This window comes from Stegostoma tigrinum, chromosome 22 (genome assembly GCF_030684315.1).
Source record: "Stegostoma tigrinum isolate sSteTig4 chromosome 22, sSteTig4.hap1, whole genome shotgun sequence".
NCBI lineage: Eukaryota > Metazoa > Chordata > Chondrichthyes > Orectolobiformes > Stegostomatidae > Stegostoma > Stegostoma tigrinum.
In genome coordinates, this window is record NC_081375.1 from 26182695 (window position 1) to 26199114 (window position 16420).

Here is a 16420-nt window from a genome sequence, read left to right on the forward strand (position 1 = left end):
TAACACTCTTAACTACCCTCTGAAGTGGCCTAGAGAGGCACTCAGTTAAAGGATAATAAGGGATTGGCAATAAATGCTGATCCAGCCAGCAATTCCTACATCCCATGAACAAATAATTTTAAAAATCGAGCCCTGCCATCACATGACTCTCTTCAGACTTTGACAGTAGGATGGTAAAAAGTGCAATGTGTCGTGCTCACCCAGTATTGTTAGACTTAATATTGTTACACTTAAGCAGTCAAGATGCTTCCAATATTTATAAATTGTTCCTCCTTTGGGCTAAAGTATACAACATGATCAAAGCTCTGAACATCTCCCTGTCAGGACAAGGAGTGGGAAATAAACATATTACTTCGACACAAAATATTTCAATCGATTAACTATGGAGTGAAAGAAATTCATCAAGGTAGATGCCAAGGACAAATGTAGATCTTTTTAAGGTGTAACATTAAATATTTTTAAAAAAGGAAAATGCAGAAAAATTAATGCAAGCTAAATGAGCCATCTCCAAAGTGGATGCATCAGAAATCAACACAAAGATAACAAAAAAAAGCAGATTCCAGATTCCATGAAACCTTGAGAGAAAAAGGACAGGATGAACTTTGGAAGGAATGTAAGGAAATATTGAAATATATTGCAGAAAGGCCATTGGGGAGAAATAAAGCAGAAGATAAACACAGTAATAAACTACTTTTTCAACATTGTAGTAGAGCAGTACAAGAATAGTTTGCAAAATTATTTTTTAAAAGATTAAAAATGGATTAATCAATGTTAAAAATGAAGTAAGTGTATTATCAGAGTTGATAATATTTGTTAGTGTCATTTTATAATGTGTATCAACAAATATTTCAAAGTTTCCAGGGAGTGATGTTTGGTAAAGAAAAGAAAGATAGTCTTTAATTCATATCATCTGCTTCAAATGTGCCAAAGTGCTTGAGGAACACAGTTGATTACTTTTTGGCATTACTTATTTTGTTGGCAATGTCGAAGCCAGTTTATGCACAGTAAGTTGCTACAAATAAGTCGTGCAAATGACTGGTTGATTTGTTTTTTTCTCATGCTGTTGATAAAGGAAGCCACGTTGGTTAATATACATACAGAATTGTTTGTTCCTCTTGGAATAATATCAGGAGGTCTTTAGCATGTTGTTCAAACCACAAGAGAAGGCATCATGGTGACACCTGAGTTTTAGCGTATACACAAATCCTTCTCACTTAATGTCTGACTGTAACCAGCTTAAAAAAAATTGCTGACAAGTTTAAAAAATTGCCAAATCTAGGTATTAGGATCTAGGATACTAAAGGACACCGGGGCAGTAATTTGTGCAGAACTGTCAAAATAAAGTGACATTCTCTTGGTATTATTATGGTTATTACAAGATTGAAAGACTGCAAAAGAACAGTGCTTTTATTTTAAGAAAGAAGGATAAGTCTAACACAGATAATTTGCATCAGAGCATTGATGTTAAGTTATACTAAGGATTAGATTTGGGGATCATCATCTGAGCTTCATAAAAACAGTCATTGTAGACTCAAGAGAAAAAGGCCCTACCGAGAAACCAAACGTTCTCAACTTCAACTTTACTATGATATAGTTTATTTTGGTTCCTAAAGATTTTATTTTTGTTTTACAAACTCCCACAGGAAATAGGATTTTCATGATTTAAGCCAAATTACTGTTTAGTTGAAAATGGGCCTAGATAAGAATCAGATTGCAAAAGATGAAATGTAAAGCGTAATGAGAGACATAGGGCTAGATTGATGAGGGTCTGGTAGAGGGCAGGAAAGGTTTCAGGGAGATGGGTGAGATAGGAGCTGAGCGAAGTCTGCCTCAGCCAATGCAGAGATCTAGATTGAGAAAGAAAATGTCAGCCAATATCCATCACCTGCATATTTAGTTAACAATGGATAGCCTTTAGTTAGGAAGGTTGTGAGGAATAATTTTTGGTTAGAATAATTAAGCATCGAAAATGTACTTGACATCTCATTTAGATCAATTATATTGACTTTCTGTCTGTATCTGCATAGATCTGAGCAAGCACAGGCGATATGAAATCAGAATGAGTGTCTACAATGCAGTCGGCGAGGGTCCTACCAGTTCACCTCAAGAAGTATTCGTAGGTGAAGCAGGTAAGTCAACGAACATTAACGTAGGGGGTGGGGGTCGGCAAAGATATGGACAAATTCTAAGCGCCAGAGAAGTTTATTTTGGAAACGTAGCAGTTCTGTATCAAGCTCTGTATTTGTTTTTAAGCTTCATTTACCTGAAATAGTTGCTGGAAAAATCTCAATGTTTTAATCTTTTGACTCCTAACAAATAGACATGACAATCTCTACCTGTCTGAAGATTTTCTAATTAGTGGAAACATTTTATTGCATAAAAACTGAATGCATTTGAAAGTACATTATAGGCTGGCCATTGACTATATTATACATACAACTACTCACTCACAACTCCTTACTGGACATGAAAACAAAAAATGCTAGAGATCACAGAGGGTCATGCAGCATCCATGGAGAGAGAGCAAACCCACGTTTCTAGTCTAGATGACTGTTCATCAGAGCTAAAGTGAAGTGTGAAGGGAGCAGCATTTATACAACAGCTCATGGCAGGAGGTTGGAGCGCTGGGGCAAAAAGGCTGTTGACAGCCCCACCAACCTCATTTCCTCATACCTTTATTTTATCCTCTCTCCACTTGTCCACACCCTGTCCACCTACGTCCATAATTCCTCTGATGCCCTCCGCCATATTGACAATTTCCAGTTCCCTGGCCCTAACTGCCACCTGTTCCCTATGGATATCTAATCCCTGTATGGCTCCATTCCCCAGTGGGATGGTCTGAGAGCTCTCGGATTTTTTCCTTGACCAGAGGTCTGAACAAACACTCTCCTCCACTTGGCTGAATGTGTTCTCTCACTGAGCAATTTCTCCTTTAATTCATCTTACTTCTGCCAAGTCAAAGGAGTGGCTGTGTGCACTTGCATGGGTCCCAGTTATGCCTGCCTGATTATGGGACATGTGGAACAATCCTTATTCCAGTCCTGCACTGCACCCCCCCCCCCCGACAACTCTTTTATTACACAACTGTTTCAATACCACTTCTTGCTCCAGCCTGAACCTTGAAAAATTTGTTCATCTTGCCTCCAATTTCCATCCCCTATAACTTCCACATTGTCCAATTCCAACACTTCCCTTCCTTTCCTTGACCTCTCCGCCTCCATTTCGGAAAATAAACAGTCCACTACCACCCACTAGAAAGCCATTGACTCCCATAGCTACCATTACTACAACTCTTCCCACCCCATGTCCTGCAAGGGCTCCATCCCATTCTCCCCACTTCTTCACATACATTGTATCTGTTTGGACGAGACCACCTTCCAAAACAGCGCTGCTGACATGGCTTCCTTCTTCTGTGACTGTGGTTTCCCACCCACAGTGATTGACAAGACCCTGAACTGTACCCAGACCTATCACCTGTGCTTCCACCCTTGACCTTTCCTGTCACTCACAACAGCATGATTGAGTCTCACATGTCCTCACTTTTCAAATCCACCTGCCTCTGCATTCAAAGGATCATTCTCTGCCATTTCAGACAACTCCGGCAGAACACCACCACCAAACACATATTCTGCTCACTCTCCCCATCTGCATTTCACAGGGATCACTCCCTCAGGGACACCCTAGTCCATTCCACAACCAGCAACACAACTTCTCCTTCCCACGGCACCTGCCCATGTAACTGGAGAAGGTAAAATACCTGACCCTTCACCATCCAAGGGCCTAAACAAGTTTTCCAGGTGAAGCAGCATTTCACGTGTCTCCTCCAATCTTGAGTATTGTATTCGCTGCACCCAATGTGGCCTGCTCTACACTGGAAAACCTAAACACAGACTGAGCGATGGCTTTGCAGAACAACTCTGGTCTGTGCGCATGCAGCATGACCCTCACCTTCCTGTAGCCAGTCATGTTAACACAGCACCGTGCTCACATGCCCACTTGTCTGTCCTCGGCTTGCTACAGTACTCCAGCAAATCAAACTGGAGGAATAATGTCTCATCTTCAAAGTTGGTAATTTACAACCTTCTGGCTCAGAACTGAGTTCACCATCTTCAAAATGTGAATCCATTCCTTCCCTTTCTTTTAAGCTTTGCTTGTTACATTCTCTCTCATTCTCTCCTTCTCTCTCTCCCCTTCCCAAACCCCAGCGGGACTGTCCATTCCTCCCAGTCTGGTGGTCAGACTGACTATGTTCTGCCCTTCTCACGTTTCGATCACTTAATCTGAACTTTCAACATCCTTTCTCCCTCAGCATTCCAACCTCCCCCCTCATACTAAAGCATAAATGCTGTCCTCTCCACACTTCACTTCAGCTCTGATGAAGAGTCATCTAAACTCAAAACGTTAGCTTGCTCTCTCTCCATGAATGCTGCCTGACCTGCTGTGATCTCCAGCACTTTTGTTTGCAGCTTAGATCCCAGCATCTGCAGTAATTTGCCCCTTACTGAATATGTTTTTTGAGGTTTGTAGATAGTATACTGTTCTGGGTGGCCAATCCACTACCTTCCTGCCGAACACCAGCCTAGTTCCAATAACATAGAAGGTGGTCACTGCCAAAGTTGACAGCCTGCCCTCTATTTTATTAAGTTACTGCCAGTTGAGCATGTTAATGAGCTAATTGGTATGGATTGTGCACATTTCAAAAATGCTTGCTGTTGTGTATTTACTGAACACATACTAGTCTTCAGCTAAGAGAGTGAACAGTTGACCAAGTCAGTATGAAGCTCCTGTTGAAATGACCTCGCCTATATTTCCTTTCTCTTTGTGAAGAACCATAGTTTAATTAAACATACTCCCCTAATAACTTTCCTGAGGGTGAGAGCTCGAAAATTGCAAGAACTAACCTGTGGCTGTGGCAATTAATTGATGACAAAAGCCAAATATGTTGTTTTAGCCAGTTTGTTATTTTTTCTAAAATAAGCAATTGCATGGACAAACATTAAGCAGAAGTTTAGATGCTCGTGGCATGTTTACTATAGCAAGTTGCACTTAGCTATCTTACAGTTTGAAGTCTATCCAAGCAGATTAAAAAGTTATTTAAATTTGGCAATGTGATTGAATATACCGTAGAAATAAGTTTCAATAAAGCTGCTGGAGGTACAGAAAAAGAAGAGAGGAAGAAAATTTCTGTCAGCTATGAAAAGCAAACAATGTAAGTAGAAATGGTTACACCAAAGGAAAAACTACAGAATGATTGATAATTTTGATGTTAAGGGATAAGTTTGTTGGTGTTCAGAATCATGGATTAGTGAGGTTTAAACTGGGATAGGATAAGGAGACCAAAGTCTGAAATGAGTTGTTGTTTAGTCTGTGTTTAGCTCAACAAAGAAGCATTAACATTTCAAGGCTAGAAATGACAAAAGCACAAATGAGGATCTCAGCAGTAGACGGTGTCTGATAGAGACAATGGGAACTGCAGATGCTGGAGAATCCGAGATAACAAAGTGTGGAGCTGGATGAACACAGCAGGCCAAGCAGCATCTTAGGAGCGCAAAAGCTGATGTTTCAGTCCTAGACTCTTCATCAGAAAAGGCGGATGGGGAGAGTGTTCTGAAATAAATAGGGAGAGAGAGGGGGGTGGATCGAAGATGGATAGAGGAGAAGATAGGTGGAGAGGAGACACAGATAATGGGAACTGCAGATGCTGGAGAATCCGAGATAACAAAGTATGGAGCTGGATGAACACAGCAGGCCAAGCGCTTGGAGAGGAGACAGACAACTTAAAGTGGGGGGGATGGAGCCTGTAGAGGTGAGTATAGGTTGGGAGGTAGGGAGGGGATAGGTCAGTCCGGGTAGGATGGACAGGTCAAGGGGGTGGGATGAGGTTAGTAGGTAGGAAATGGAGGTGCGGCTTGAGGTAGGACGAGGGGATAGGTGAGAGGAAGAACAGGTTAGGGAGGCGAGGACGAGCTGCGCTGGTTTGGGATGCAATGGGGGGAGGGGATATTTTGAAGCTTGTGAAATCCACATTGATACCATTGGGCTGCAGGGTTCCCAAGCGGAATATGAGTTGCTGTTCCTACAACCTGCGGGTGGCATCATTGTGGCACTGCAGGAGGCCCAGGATGGACATGTCATCTAAGGAATGGGAGGGGGAGTAGAAATGGTTTGCGACTGGGAGGTGCAGTTGTTTATTGCAAACCGAGCGGAGGTGTTCTGCAAAGCGGTCCCCAAACTTCTGCTTGGTTTTCCCGATGTAGAGCAGGCCACACCGGGTACAGCGGATGCAGTGTACCACATTGACAGATGTGCAGGTGAACATCTGCTTGATGTGGAAAATCTTCTTGGGGCCTGGGATGGGGGTGAGGGAAGAGGTGTGGGGGCAAATGTAGCACTTCCTGCGGTTGCAGGGAAAAGTGCCTGTGGTGGGGTTGGGGGGGGCGTGGAGTGTGGAGCAGACAAAGGAGTCGTGGAGAGAGTGGTCTCTCCAGAAGGCAGACAAGGGTGGGGATGAAAAAATGCCTCTGGTGGTGGGGTCAGATTGTAGATGGCGGAAGTGTCGGAGGATGATGCGTTGTATCCGGAGGTTGGTGGGGTGGTATGTGAGGACGAGGCGGATTCTCTTTTGGCAGTTATTACGGGGACGGGATGTGAGGGATGAGTTGTGGTGCCACCCACCTTCCTGCAAAAATTCCATCCCATATTCCCAATTCCTTTGCCTCTGCCGCATCTGCTGCCAGGATGAGGCATTCCACTCCCGTACATCTCAGATGTCCTCGTTCTTCAATAACTGCAATCTCCACCCCCCCCCCCAACCCCCGCAGTGGTCAAGAACACCCTCGACCCTGTCTCCCGCATTTCCTGCAAGCTTCAAAATCTCTCCTCCCCCGACTGTATCCCAAAACCAGCCCAGCTCCTTCCCATCCCCCTAACCTGTTCTTCCTCTCACCTATTCCCTCCTCCCACCTCAAGTCGCACCTCCATTTCCTACCTACTAACCACATCCCGCCCCCTTAACCTGTCCATCCTCCCTGGACTGACCTATCCCCTCCTGACCTCCCCACTTATACTCACCTCTACATGCTCCATTCCCACCCCTCTAACTTGTCTGTCTCCTCTCCACTTATCTTCTCCTCTATCCATCTTCGATCCGCCTCTCCCGTCTCCCTGTTTATTTCAGAACTCTCCCCCCATTCCCCTTTTCTGATGAAGAGTCTACGCCCGAAACATCAGCTTTTGTACTCCTAAGATGCTGCTTGGCCTGCTGTGTTCATCCAGCTCCACACTTTGTTATCTCGGTGTCTGATAGAGAATGAGTTATATTTTGGACCGCAGGTGGCTGTTCTTGATTGACCAAATCTATGTTTTAAAGATAAGTTTGAGTGTAACAATGCACACTATCAGTTTGAACATGATTTGGCATCTAGGAACAGGAATGGAATCTCTTAGAATGCAGAGTTTTTATTGGGTATCAAAACAGCCTTATCAACATTGAGCTACAATTTGGGACAAATAATCAGTTACAGTTACAGTCATAGGATCTATGATGGTGATGGAGAAGTAGAGCTAAGTATAATTGGGGGAGAATAAATCAATTAGCTTTTTTTATGAGTGCCATTGATATGAAAAAACATAAAGTCTCTTTTGTCGTAAGATTCTGTGAATCTAAGCCAAACCAAGGGAGTAGAGGTATTATTTAAACTTAACATTTTTGTCAAATGTGGAAAGTTGTGATATTTTAAATGGTGTCTTCTCATACTTTACATGTACATCAGCAATGTGTTTTTATTGTTGTGCTTAATACCTCCACTATTTTTTTTAATTTAGTCCCCACTGCACCATCTCAAAATGTTCAGGTGCAAAGCTCAACAGCAACACAGTTGGACCTGACTTGGGACCCTCCTCCACCTGAAGCACAGAATGGAGATATACAAGGATATAAGGTATAGGCAATTTGAGCAAAATCGTGGAGAGAGAAAGGAGCTCAAATAATTACATAAGGACAAGAACAGTTCATGAAACCTTGTATACATGGTCCTGTAAAAAGCTTTGAATGAAAACTAAATGGACTGTGCAAAGAGGCTTGTATAGGATGCTGAAAATATATTTCATTACCATTACACAGGACAGATGTACAAACTGAATAACACGTTAGTTTACACATGGAGCTGCAAAGAAACATTGAATTTACTTCGAGCCTTTTGTATCTGAAAAATGTTCCCCAGAGTTTTATAGTCAGTGGATTATTTTTGAATACTTAGATTATTATGGTATCCATTCTCATTATATTGTTAATTAAATGCTGAATAAATATAACAGTGACATCAATAGTCACTTTCAACAGACTGTAAACAAGAGATGAGATCATAGAATCCCTATAGTGTGGAAGCAGACCATTCAACCATCAAGTCCACACTGACCTTTTGAAGATGATCCCACCCAGACCCAACCTCTTACTCTGTCTGCATTTCCCATGGCTAATCCACCTAGCGTGCACAACCCCAGACACTATAAGACAATTCAGTATGGCCAATCCACCTTACCTGCACATCTGTGGATTGTCGGAGGTAGGATACACAGAATCAGGGAGAACTGGAGTCTCTAGCAGTATGACGCAGCAGTGCTAGCCACCGAGCCACTATGCCACTCCAAGTTTGTACAAGTGAGATTACAGACAACAATATTATGCAGAATATTCAAATAAAAGAGTTCATATAATTGCCTAGAATAAGACAACAGTCACTCATAAACAAGGGAAAACCATTACAGGCCACATATTTCCAAGAAGAAACAAGAATGGCTATTTCTCCAGTGTCCAGAATGGGACCCTGAGCCACAATCTTCCAGGGAACATAAACCAGTTATTGCCACTGAGGCTGTGCAAAGCTGAACAGTGTATCATATGACACAGTCTGGATTGACTTCATGTCCATACAAAGCCTCTTTTGTTTTATGTTTTGCTCTTGGGATGTGAGCATTGATGGTAAGGCTAGCATTTGTTTCCCATTCTCGATTGTCCTTGATAAGGTGGTGGCTGAATTATCTTGTTAAATTTCTGCAGTCTGGTGCTGTTCTTCCATATTGCTGATAAGAAGTGAGGTCTGCTACACAATTTTCAGAGATGAGTGCAAACCTGTCCTCCACTGATTCTCATGATATGACTGCTAAATTGTGAAAGCGCGCTGATATTTCTTCCTCTCCTTGATCCAAGAATGGTGAGGAGAATTATAATGCATCTGTTATTAACCCCATTGAGATAAAACTAATTCAGTACAAGTTGGTTATTTCCTCCTATTCTGAATCTACAAGCTGTCCCTCAGTGACATTATCCAAAAGCTCACTGTTGTTTCCACATGTATGCTGACACCAACCTCTACTTAACTGGTTTATGTTCCTTTGAAGCTTGTTGCTTGGAGTTCTGTTCTGCACTTTGTGGAGATAGGGAAGTCCTTGTCCAGGCCAGTAGCTTGTGGTCTGTCCTGGTTTCCTCCTATCTATGAGTTTCTGCTTTCTGACTCAGCAACTCTTCCATTTACACAAATATATTTATTACTGTTCCCTGTAAGTATATCTCACACTCCAACGGACTACTCCTCATTTCCTCACAGTTTCTTCCACATGACTGCTGATGTCTTTGTTACCTCATGATATACAGAAGCATCTCAGTTCATATCTGTTCCTACTGGACAAGACTCACCACAACCATGCTTGACTCTTCCGCTGTTACTAATCAGACTACTTATCTGACATCCAGTAGTGGACGAGGAGCAGTTTTTCTCAAGCTATTTAGTGGGAAAACCAAGACTATTTTTATGGTTGTCAGTTCAAACTCCATTCCCTCACTACTGACTTCACTCCTCTTCTTGGTGTTACACTTGACTTGAGATAAACCTCTGACCCCACATTCATGCCACCACTAGAACCCTCTATTCCATTTCTGTAACATCATTCAAGTCTTCCTCTGTCCCAGCCTCCTCCTGCTATCCTATCATTCAGTGTTTACAAATTTAGGTTGGCCCCAGGAAAGCAATGATTTGTTTTATAATTCTCCTCCTTGTTTTCAAATCCCTGTGTGGCTTAACTGCTTCCTACTTCTGTCCCTGGAATATCTGTATTTTTCTAATTCTGACCTTTTCTTCCCACCAATGAGCAGCACATCTTCAATTGCCTAGAACCCAATCTGTCTACATCCTTCCTTTAAAAAAACTTCAGAAAACCTCCCTCTTTTAACAAGCTTTTGGTCTCTGACCCAATATCTCCTTTATCTAGCTTGGGGTTATATTTTGTTTTATCATTTTCCTGGAAGAGTGTTGGGATATTATTATGTTAGAGGAGCTTTATAAATTTTGAGGTTGGTGTCATTAAAACTGGTATGTCATTGGCCTTTGTCGCTTAACCAAAACTGTGTGAATCATCAATAGCCTCAGCCTAGACCTAACATTTTTATGTCACCATTGGTAAGAGTTTAAGATATTAAACATTTTTTTAAAAATCAGAATACTTGTAATTTCTGCTGTTTAAAAGAAAATAGCATGATGTAATCACTTTTTAAAAAATAACAATCACAGTCTCTCATAATCACTGGAGGAGAAGTACACAAGAGGTTAATTGTAGGATTAGAAAGATAATTCATTAGATGGTTGAAGACAGTGGCTCTTTTACAAGTATAGCAGGGTTATGACCAAGACTGATTGAATTATGTAAGGATGGTGTGTTCACGAAAGCCCTATATTGATCTGTTTTCCTTTGGTTTGTTACAATGCATTTGCAGCACTCTTTTTAATAGATGACATTCAGACTCCTTGACCTGAATTTTCATGCATGTGGAAGTACAGAATCACTGATTCCGGTCCTTTGGCTCATTCTCTTGAGCTAAATGACCTCCCCCTATGCTTTAAGATTGTATGATCTCTTGTATGTCGTGTCTTTTTAATTTGTGCAAACCTGTGAAAAACATAGGCAACGTGCGAGATTACGTGAATATAAGAACAGAAGCCTTAGAATACTGTTTAAGATATGTCAGAAAATATATTGCTTTGACAGGATGCTCCATACAAAGTCCAAATATACCGTTCTGCTGCTGATGTTCATTTGGTATGTTCCTTTGAAGCTACCAATTATGACTGCTCTGTCTTTCACTGATCAATTAACAAACAAAATGACTTTTTTTTATTTTAAAGTTGTACTTACTTTGAGTGTGACATTTAAATTTGTATGTGTGTCAGTCAGTAATTGAAGTGCATCAGATTCATTTATATTATCAATGTAAAATATAGAAATTGGAGGCACTGCCTCATTTCTCCCTCAGCCCAATTGCTGTTGAAATTCTTACGTATGCCTTTGTTACTTTCTTTCTTGACAAGACTTCACTTGTGTACCCATTAAGTCACTGCAAATCAATTTTTACATCCTTTTCTTCAGATTTAACAAAAAAGAAAACAACCCTATTTCTGTACTGAGCTTTATTCATTTATAGTACATTATAAATTGAGAATGTTCATTCCCAAATTGCATCATGTGATAGTGTGAAGTTGGAATGTATTCTCTTTAATCTTTCCCCCGTGACCAACAATGGATCATACAACTTCATGCCCAACTTTGAAAGCAGTATAGTATTTTAAAGTCCTTAATTCAAAATGCCTGTGGGTAATATTATCTGTCTTCCTTTGTAAGTAAAGCATAATGTCTACTTTTTAAACTTTTTATTGCAGTTCACAAGATTTTGAAAAATCACTAAAAAGGAACATTATTTGGCCCATCAACAGCCATCTGGAAAACCATCAGTTTCTTACTTCATCACAATCAATTATGCGTTTAGCTTTTCCATGTTTGCCTTCAATGTGTGAAGTAGAAATATAATCTGCATATATGTAACCTTTTGTGTAAAAAAAAGCCTGATATTGAAGAATCATCTTTCATCAAAGGGACGCTGCTTTTTCCTTATGCAATGTTACATTACAGTGAAAAGGCCAAGAAGCAGTGTTCCATAATTTAGTTTTACTGTACCATTTGCTACCTTATATACAACTATTAGAATCCAACTTGATAGCTTCCTTTCAAAATTGAGAAATACAAATACAAATCTTTCTTCATAAGACAACCAGCGCTAGATGTCATCCTCATGGCTCTCTTCTACATCATATAAAAGGGTTGAATGTCTGACTTGAGACTTGGACACAATATTTTGGTGTGTTCATTGCATCTTCTGCAACATGCCTTGTTAATTTAGCTAAGTAGCTTAGTATCCAATTTTCTACCAGAATTAACTGAGATGTTGAGAGCTAAGTCTTCTTTAAGCCTGATCTTCCCAGCTACTGACCTGAATAAACTTGACATGTTCATTTTGGCCTCTGTGATATTGAGGATTCCCCACCACAGCCTCATGCAAACTTATCTTTGATGTTGCCAACCTCTCTGCAAGAGCAATGCATCGCAGCTGTATATATCCAGCAGCGCCAGATCATTTTTGATGATTAATTACTTAATATCAATTAGGCAATTGCTAATATTCATTATTGATATGCTCAATAATAGCTATCAATGCAGTTGCAACTGAGGTGACAGTGAGGAACTGACATCACTGATTAATTCCACCAAATTTCATTTGCGATAGTTACAACATTATAATATCATCGAGATTACAGGTTTTGAATAAATTATTTTTAGTGACTCACTAAATGAAAGATAATTACAATTGATTATTTTAATTGTACTTGCCCACTTTTAGAAAAGGCAAGAAAACAATAGCTAAGGTTACAAGACCTTTTGAAGTTTCTTTCATGTTACAGATATGTTACATAAAAAGTTACGTTTAAATGGATTTTTTCACATGATTAGTTTGGGATAAAGTTATGAGACTGAAGTTTTTCAAAGTGCTCTAAGACACGGCTTTTCTTGTAGATTTACTACTGGGAATTTCAGCGACAAAATGAGACAGAAAAACTGAAGACCCTTTTCCTTCCTGAAACCAATGTGAAGCTCAAGAATCTAACAGGATACACTACCTACCTGATCAGTGTGAGTGCATTTAATGCCGCTGGTGATGGTCCTAGAAGTATACCAATTAGGAGCCGGACACAACAGGCAGGTGAGTGTATCAAAATAATTTAAAAGAACTACAACTATTGGATAAGCCAGTCATAAAGTGACAAAAAAAAATTAACTTTCTATAACTTGCATTCATACAAGCATTCTATGCATGGTGGTAATTGAGGAATGACTCAAATTGTTCAATCACTGGCTTCAGTGTCATACTTCATCTTTAAGAAGTTTTTTTTAGGGTTTATAGTTGGAAGCATAAGTGAGTAGGTAGGGTGGGTGAGGTAACTGGAGTGGCGGATGATGAAGAGACGGGTTCTGGTGGTGTGGCAGCACAGTGGGAAATTGAAAAGGTGGCAGTCAGATCCAGGGATGTGCCTGGGTGGTCAGGATTGTTGGTGGGTGATAGTGGAGGGAGATGGAGGATATTTCCAATATCAGCGGTTAGTCAAGAGTTTGTCAGGGGATCCGTTATTGGGATGACAGTTCTGGAACTACCTAAGGATTAGTATACTTCTGTCTGTCATTTCTTGACTAACTACTCGGGTAAATACATTGGAACTGTCCAAAATCTGTGATTCTGACTCAAATTTGAAGACATTTGCGGAGGGCCCCAGAGAGCAGAATAAATGCTCATTGGAATCCGAAATGCCTATTAACAATGCCCAGGCAATTCCCACAGAGGTCAACAGGTCAGGACTTCCACAGAACCCTGATATGCATCACTGGTCGTATCTCTGATAGTATCAATACTGGAAGGTTTGAGACTCTGTTTGCACTTCACAGGTGCAGCCTGACCTACTGAATACTTTCAGCATTTGTTTTTATTTCACATTGCTAGCTTGTGCAGCATTTTATTTTTGTGGTAACATTTCTAGAAAGTTGGGTTGTACAAGCCTCGCTAAAGCACACATTGTAAAAATGTACGGGACTGAAATTTGTGTTCAAAGACACCTTTACACAAAATGAATATTGTTCCCATTAATTAATGTAAATACATTAGAGTAGAAAGCTGGAATTGCAATTAACCTATTTCAATCTATATTTAAACAGGGCTATTTAAGTATTTTAATATTGATTATCAAATCATATGCCTCTTTAAAACAATATTCCCATTACCTATTTCCTTTCTAACACTACTCACGAAAATGACTTGCAACTTGGATTTAATTTATTGATAAAAATAGCATGAAATCATAGATGTCCTGTTGACATTCTGTATTTCAGCCTCTTTGCATTGATGCAGTCTATGAATTTTGTGGATATCATTCCCCAAAAATAAGACATATGTGAAAACTGTGATTGTTCTGATTATGTTGAGCAGTGTTATATATCAGGAAAACCTGAGATGAAATTGCTAACGTGCCTTATGTTAACTGACCACTGCTAATTCAGGGAAAGTAAATATTAGCTGTCTTATTGCAACTCAATAATCCATAATGCCAAACATGGATTTATTGCTGCCAGCTGAGGATTTGATTGGGCTTGGCTGCTATAACGCAAATAGATGCCCAGTTCAACAACACTTGCCCAGGATAGCACATGAAACAAGGACACTCATATGCCACATTAAAAAGTTGCCAACATCTGTACAATTGTACCCAAAATCAGCACTTTCAGCAAAGGAATGAAAGTATAACTATAATGATTCTTAGTAAATGCATTTAACCTTCAACATTTGTTTTGCATATCGACAGGGAATAAGGTGCAAAAATATTTGCAAAAACGCTAACAATAACAATCTGTAAGCAACTGTATCAGAGATAATGGGAACTGCAGATGCTGGAGAATTCCAAGATAATAAAATGTGAGGCTGGATGAACACAGCAGGCCAAGCAGCATCTCAGGAGCACAAAAGCTGATGTTTCGGGCCTAGACCCTTCATCAGAGAGGGGGATGGGGAGAGGGAACTGGAATAAATAGGGAGAGAGGGGGAGGCGGACCGAAGATGGAGAGTAAAGAAGATACGTGGAGAGAGTATAGGTGGGGAGGTAGGGAGGGGATAGGTCAGTCCAGGGAAGACAGACAGGTCAAGGAGGTGGGATGAGGTTAGTAGGTAGATGGGGGTGCGGCTTGGGGTGGGAGGAAGGGATGGGTGAGAGGAAGAACCGGTTAGGGAGGCAGGGACTGGTTTTGGGATGCAGTGGGTGGGGGGGAAGAGCTGGGCTGGTTGTGTGGTGCAGTGGGGGGAGGGGACGAACTGGGCTGGTTTAGGGATGCAGTAGGGGAAGGGGAGATGTTGAAACTGGTGAAGTCCACATTGATACCATTAGGCTGCAGGGTTCCCAGACGGAATATGAGTTGCTGTTCCTGCAACCTTCGGGTGGCATCATTGTGGCACTGCAGGAGGCCCATGATGGACATGTCATCTAACGAATGGGAGGGGGAGTGGAAATGGTTTGCAACTGGGAGGTGCAGTTGTTTGTTGCGAACTGAGCGGAGGTGTTCTGCAAAGCGGTCTCCAAGCCTCCGCTTGGTTTCCCCAATGTAGAGGAAGCCACACCAGGTACAGTGGATGCAGTATACCACATTGGCAGATGTGCAGGTGAGACCACTGTTTCCGTGACTCCCTTGTTCGCTCCACACTGCCCTCCAACCCCACCACACCCGGCACCTTCCCCTGCAACCGCAGGAAATGCTACACTTGCCCCCACACCTCCTCCCTCACCCCTATCCCAGGCCCCAAGATGACATTCCACATTAAGCACAGGTTCACCTGCACATCTGCCAATGTGGTATACTGCATCCACTGTACCCGGTGTGGCTACCTCTACATTGGGGAAACCAAGCGGCGGCTTGGAGACCGCTTTGCAGAACACCTCCGCTCAGTTCGCAACAAACAACTGCACCTCCCAGTCGCAAACCATTTCCACTCCCCCTCCCATTCTTTAGATGACATGTCTATCATGGGCCTCCTGCAGTGCCACACTGATGCCACCCGAAGGTTGCAGGAACAGCAACTCATATTCCGCCTGGGAACCCTGCAGCCTAATGGTATCAATGTGGACTTCACCAGTTTCAACATCTCCCCTTCCCCAACTGCATCCCTAAACCAGCCCAGTTCGTCCCCTCCCCCCACTGCACCACACAACCAGCCCAGCTCTTCCCCTCCACCCACTGCATCCCAAAACCAGTCCAACCAATCTCTGCCTCCCTAACCGGTTCTTCCTCTCACCCATCCCTTCCTCCCACCCCAAGCCGCACCCCCATCTACCTACTAACCTCATCCCACCTCCTTGACCTGTCCGTCTTCCCTGGACTGACCTATCCCCTCCCTACCTCCCCACCTATACTCTCTCCACCTATCTTCTTTATTCTCCATCTTCGGTCCGCCTCCCCCTCTCTCCCTATTTATTCCAGAACCCTCAACCCATCCCCCTCTCTG

The 16420-nt window shown here is 41.8% G+C and overlaps 1 protein-coding gene and 1 long non-coding RNA gene across 6 annotated transcripts in view; one reads left to right on the forward strand and one right to left on the reverse strand.

Moving 5' to 3' along the window:
* Positions 1–16420, forward strand: part of sdk2b (sidekick cell adhesion molecule 2b) — an 892722-nt gene that overhangs the window by 720673 nt on the left and 155629 nt on the right. For all 4 annotated transcript variants that reach the window (XM_059653700.1, XM_059653701.1, XM_048555196.2 and 1 more), the window contains 3 exons: positions 2028–2129; positions 7825–7940; positions 12898–13084. In XM_059653700.1, the coding sequence (XP_059509683.1) occupies positions 2028–2129; positions 7825–7940; positions 12898–13084 (405 nt within the window). The remainder of the gene's footprint in view (positions 1–2027; positions 2130–7824; positions 7941–12897; positions 13085–16420) is intronic.
* The window catches only part of LOC125463653 (uncharacterized), a 128378-nt gene that overhangs the window by 27631 nt on the left and 84327 nt on the right, over positions 1–16420 (reverse strand). The gene's annotated exons all lie outside the window — the stretch shown is intronic.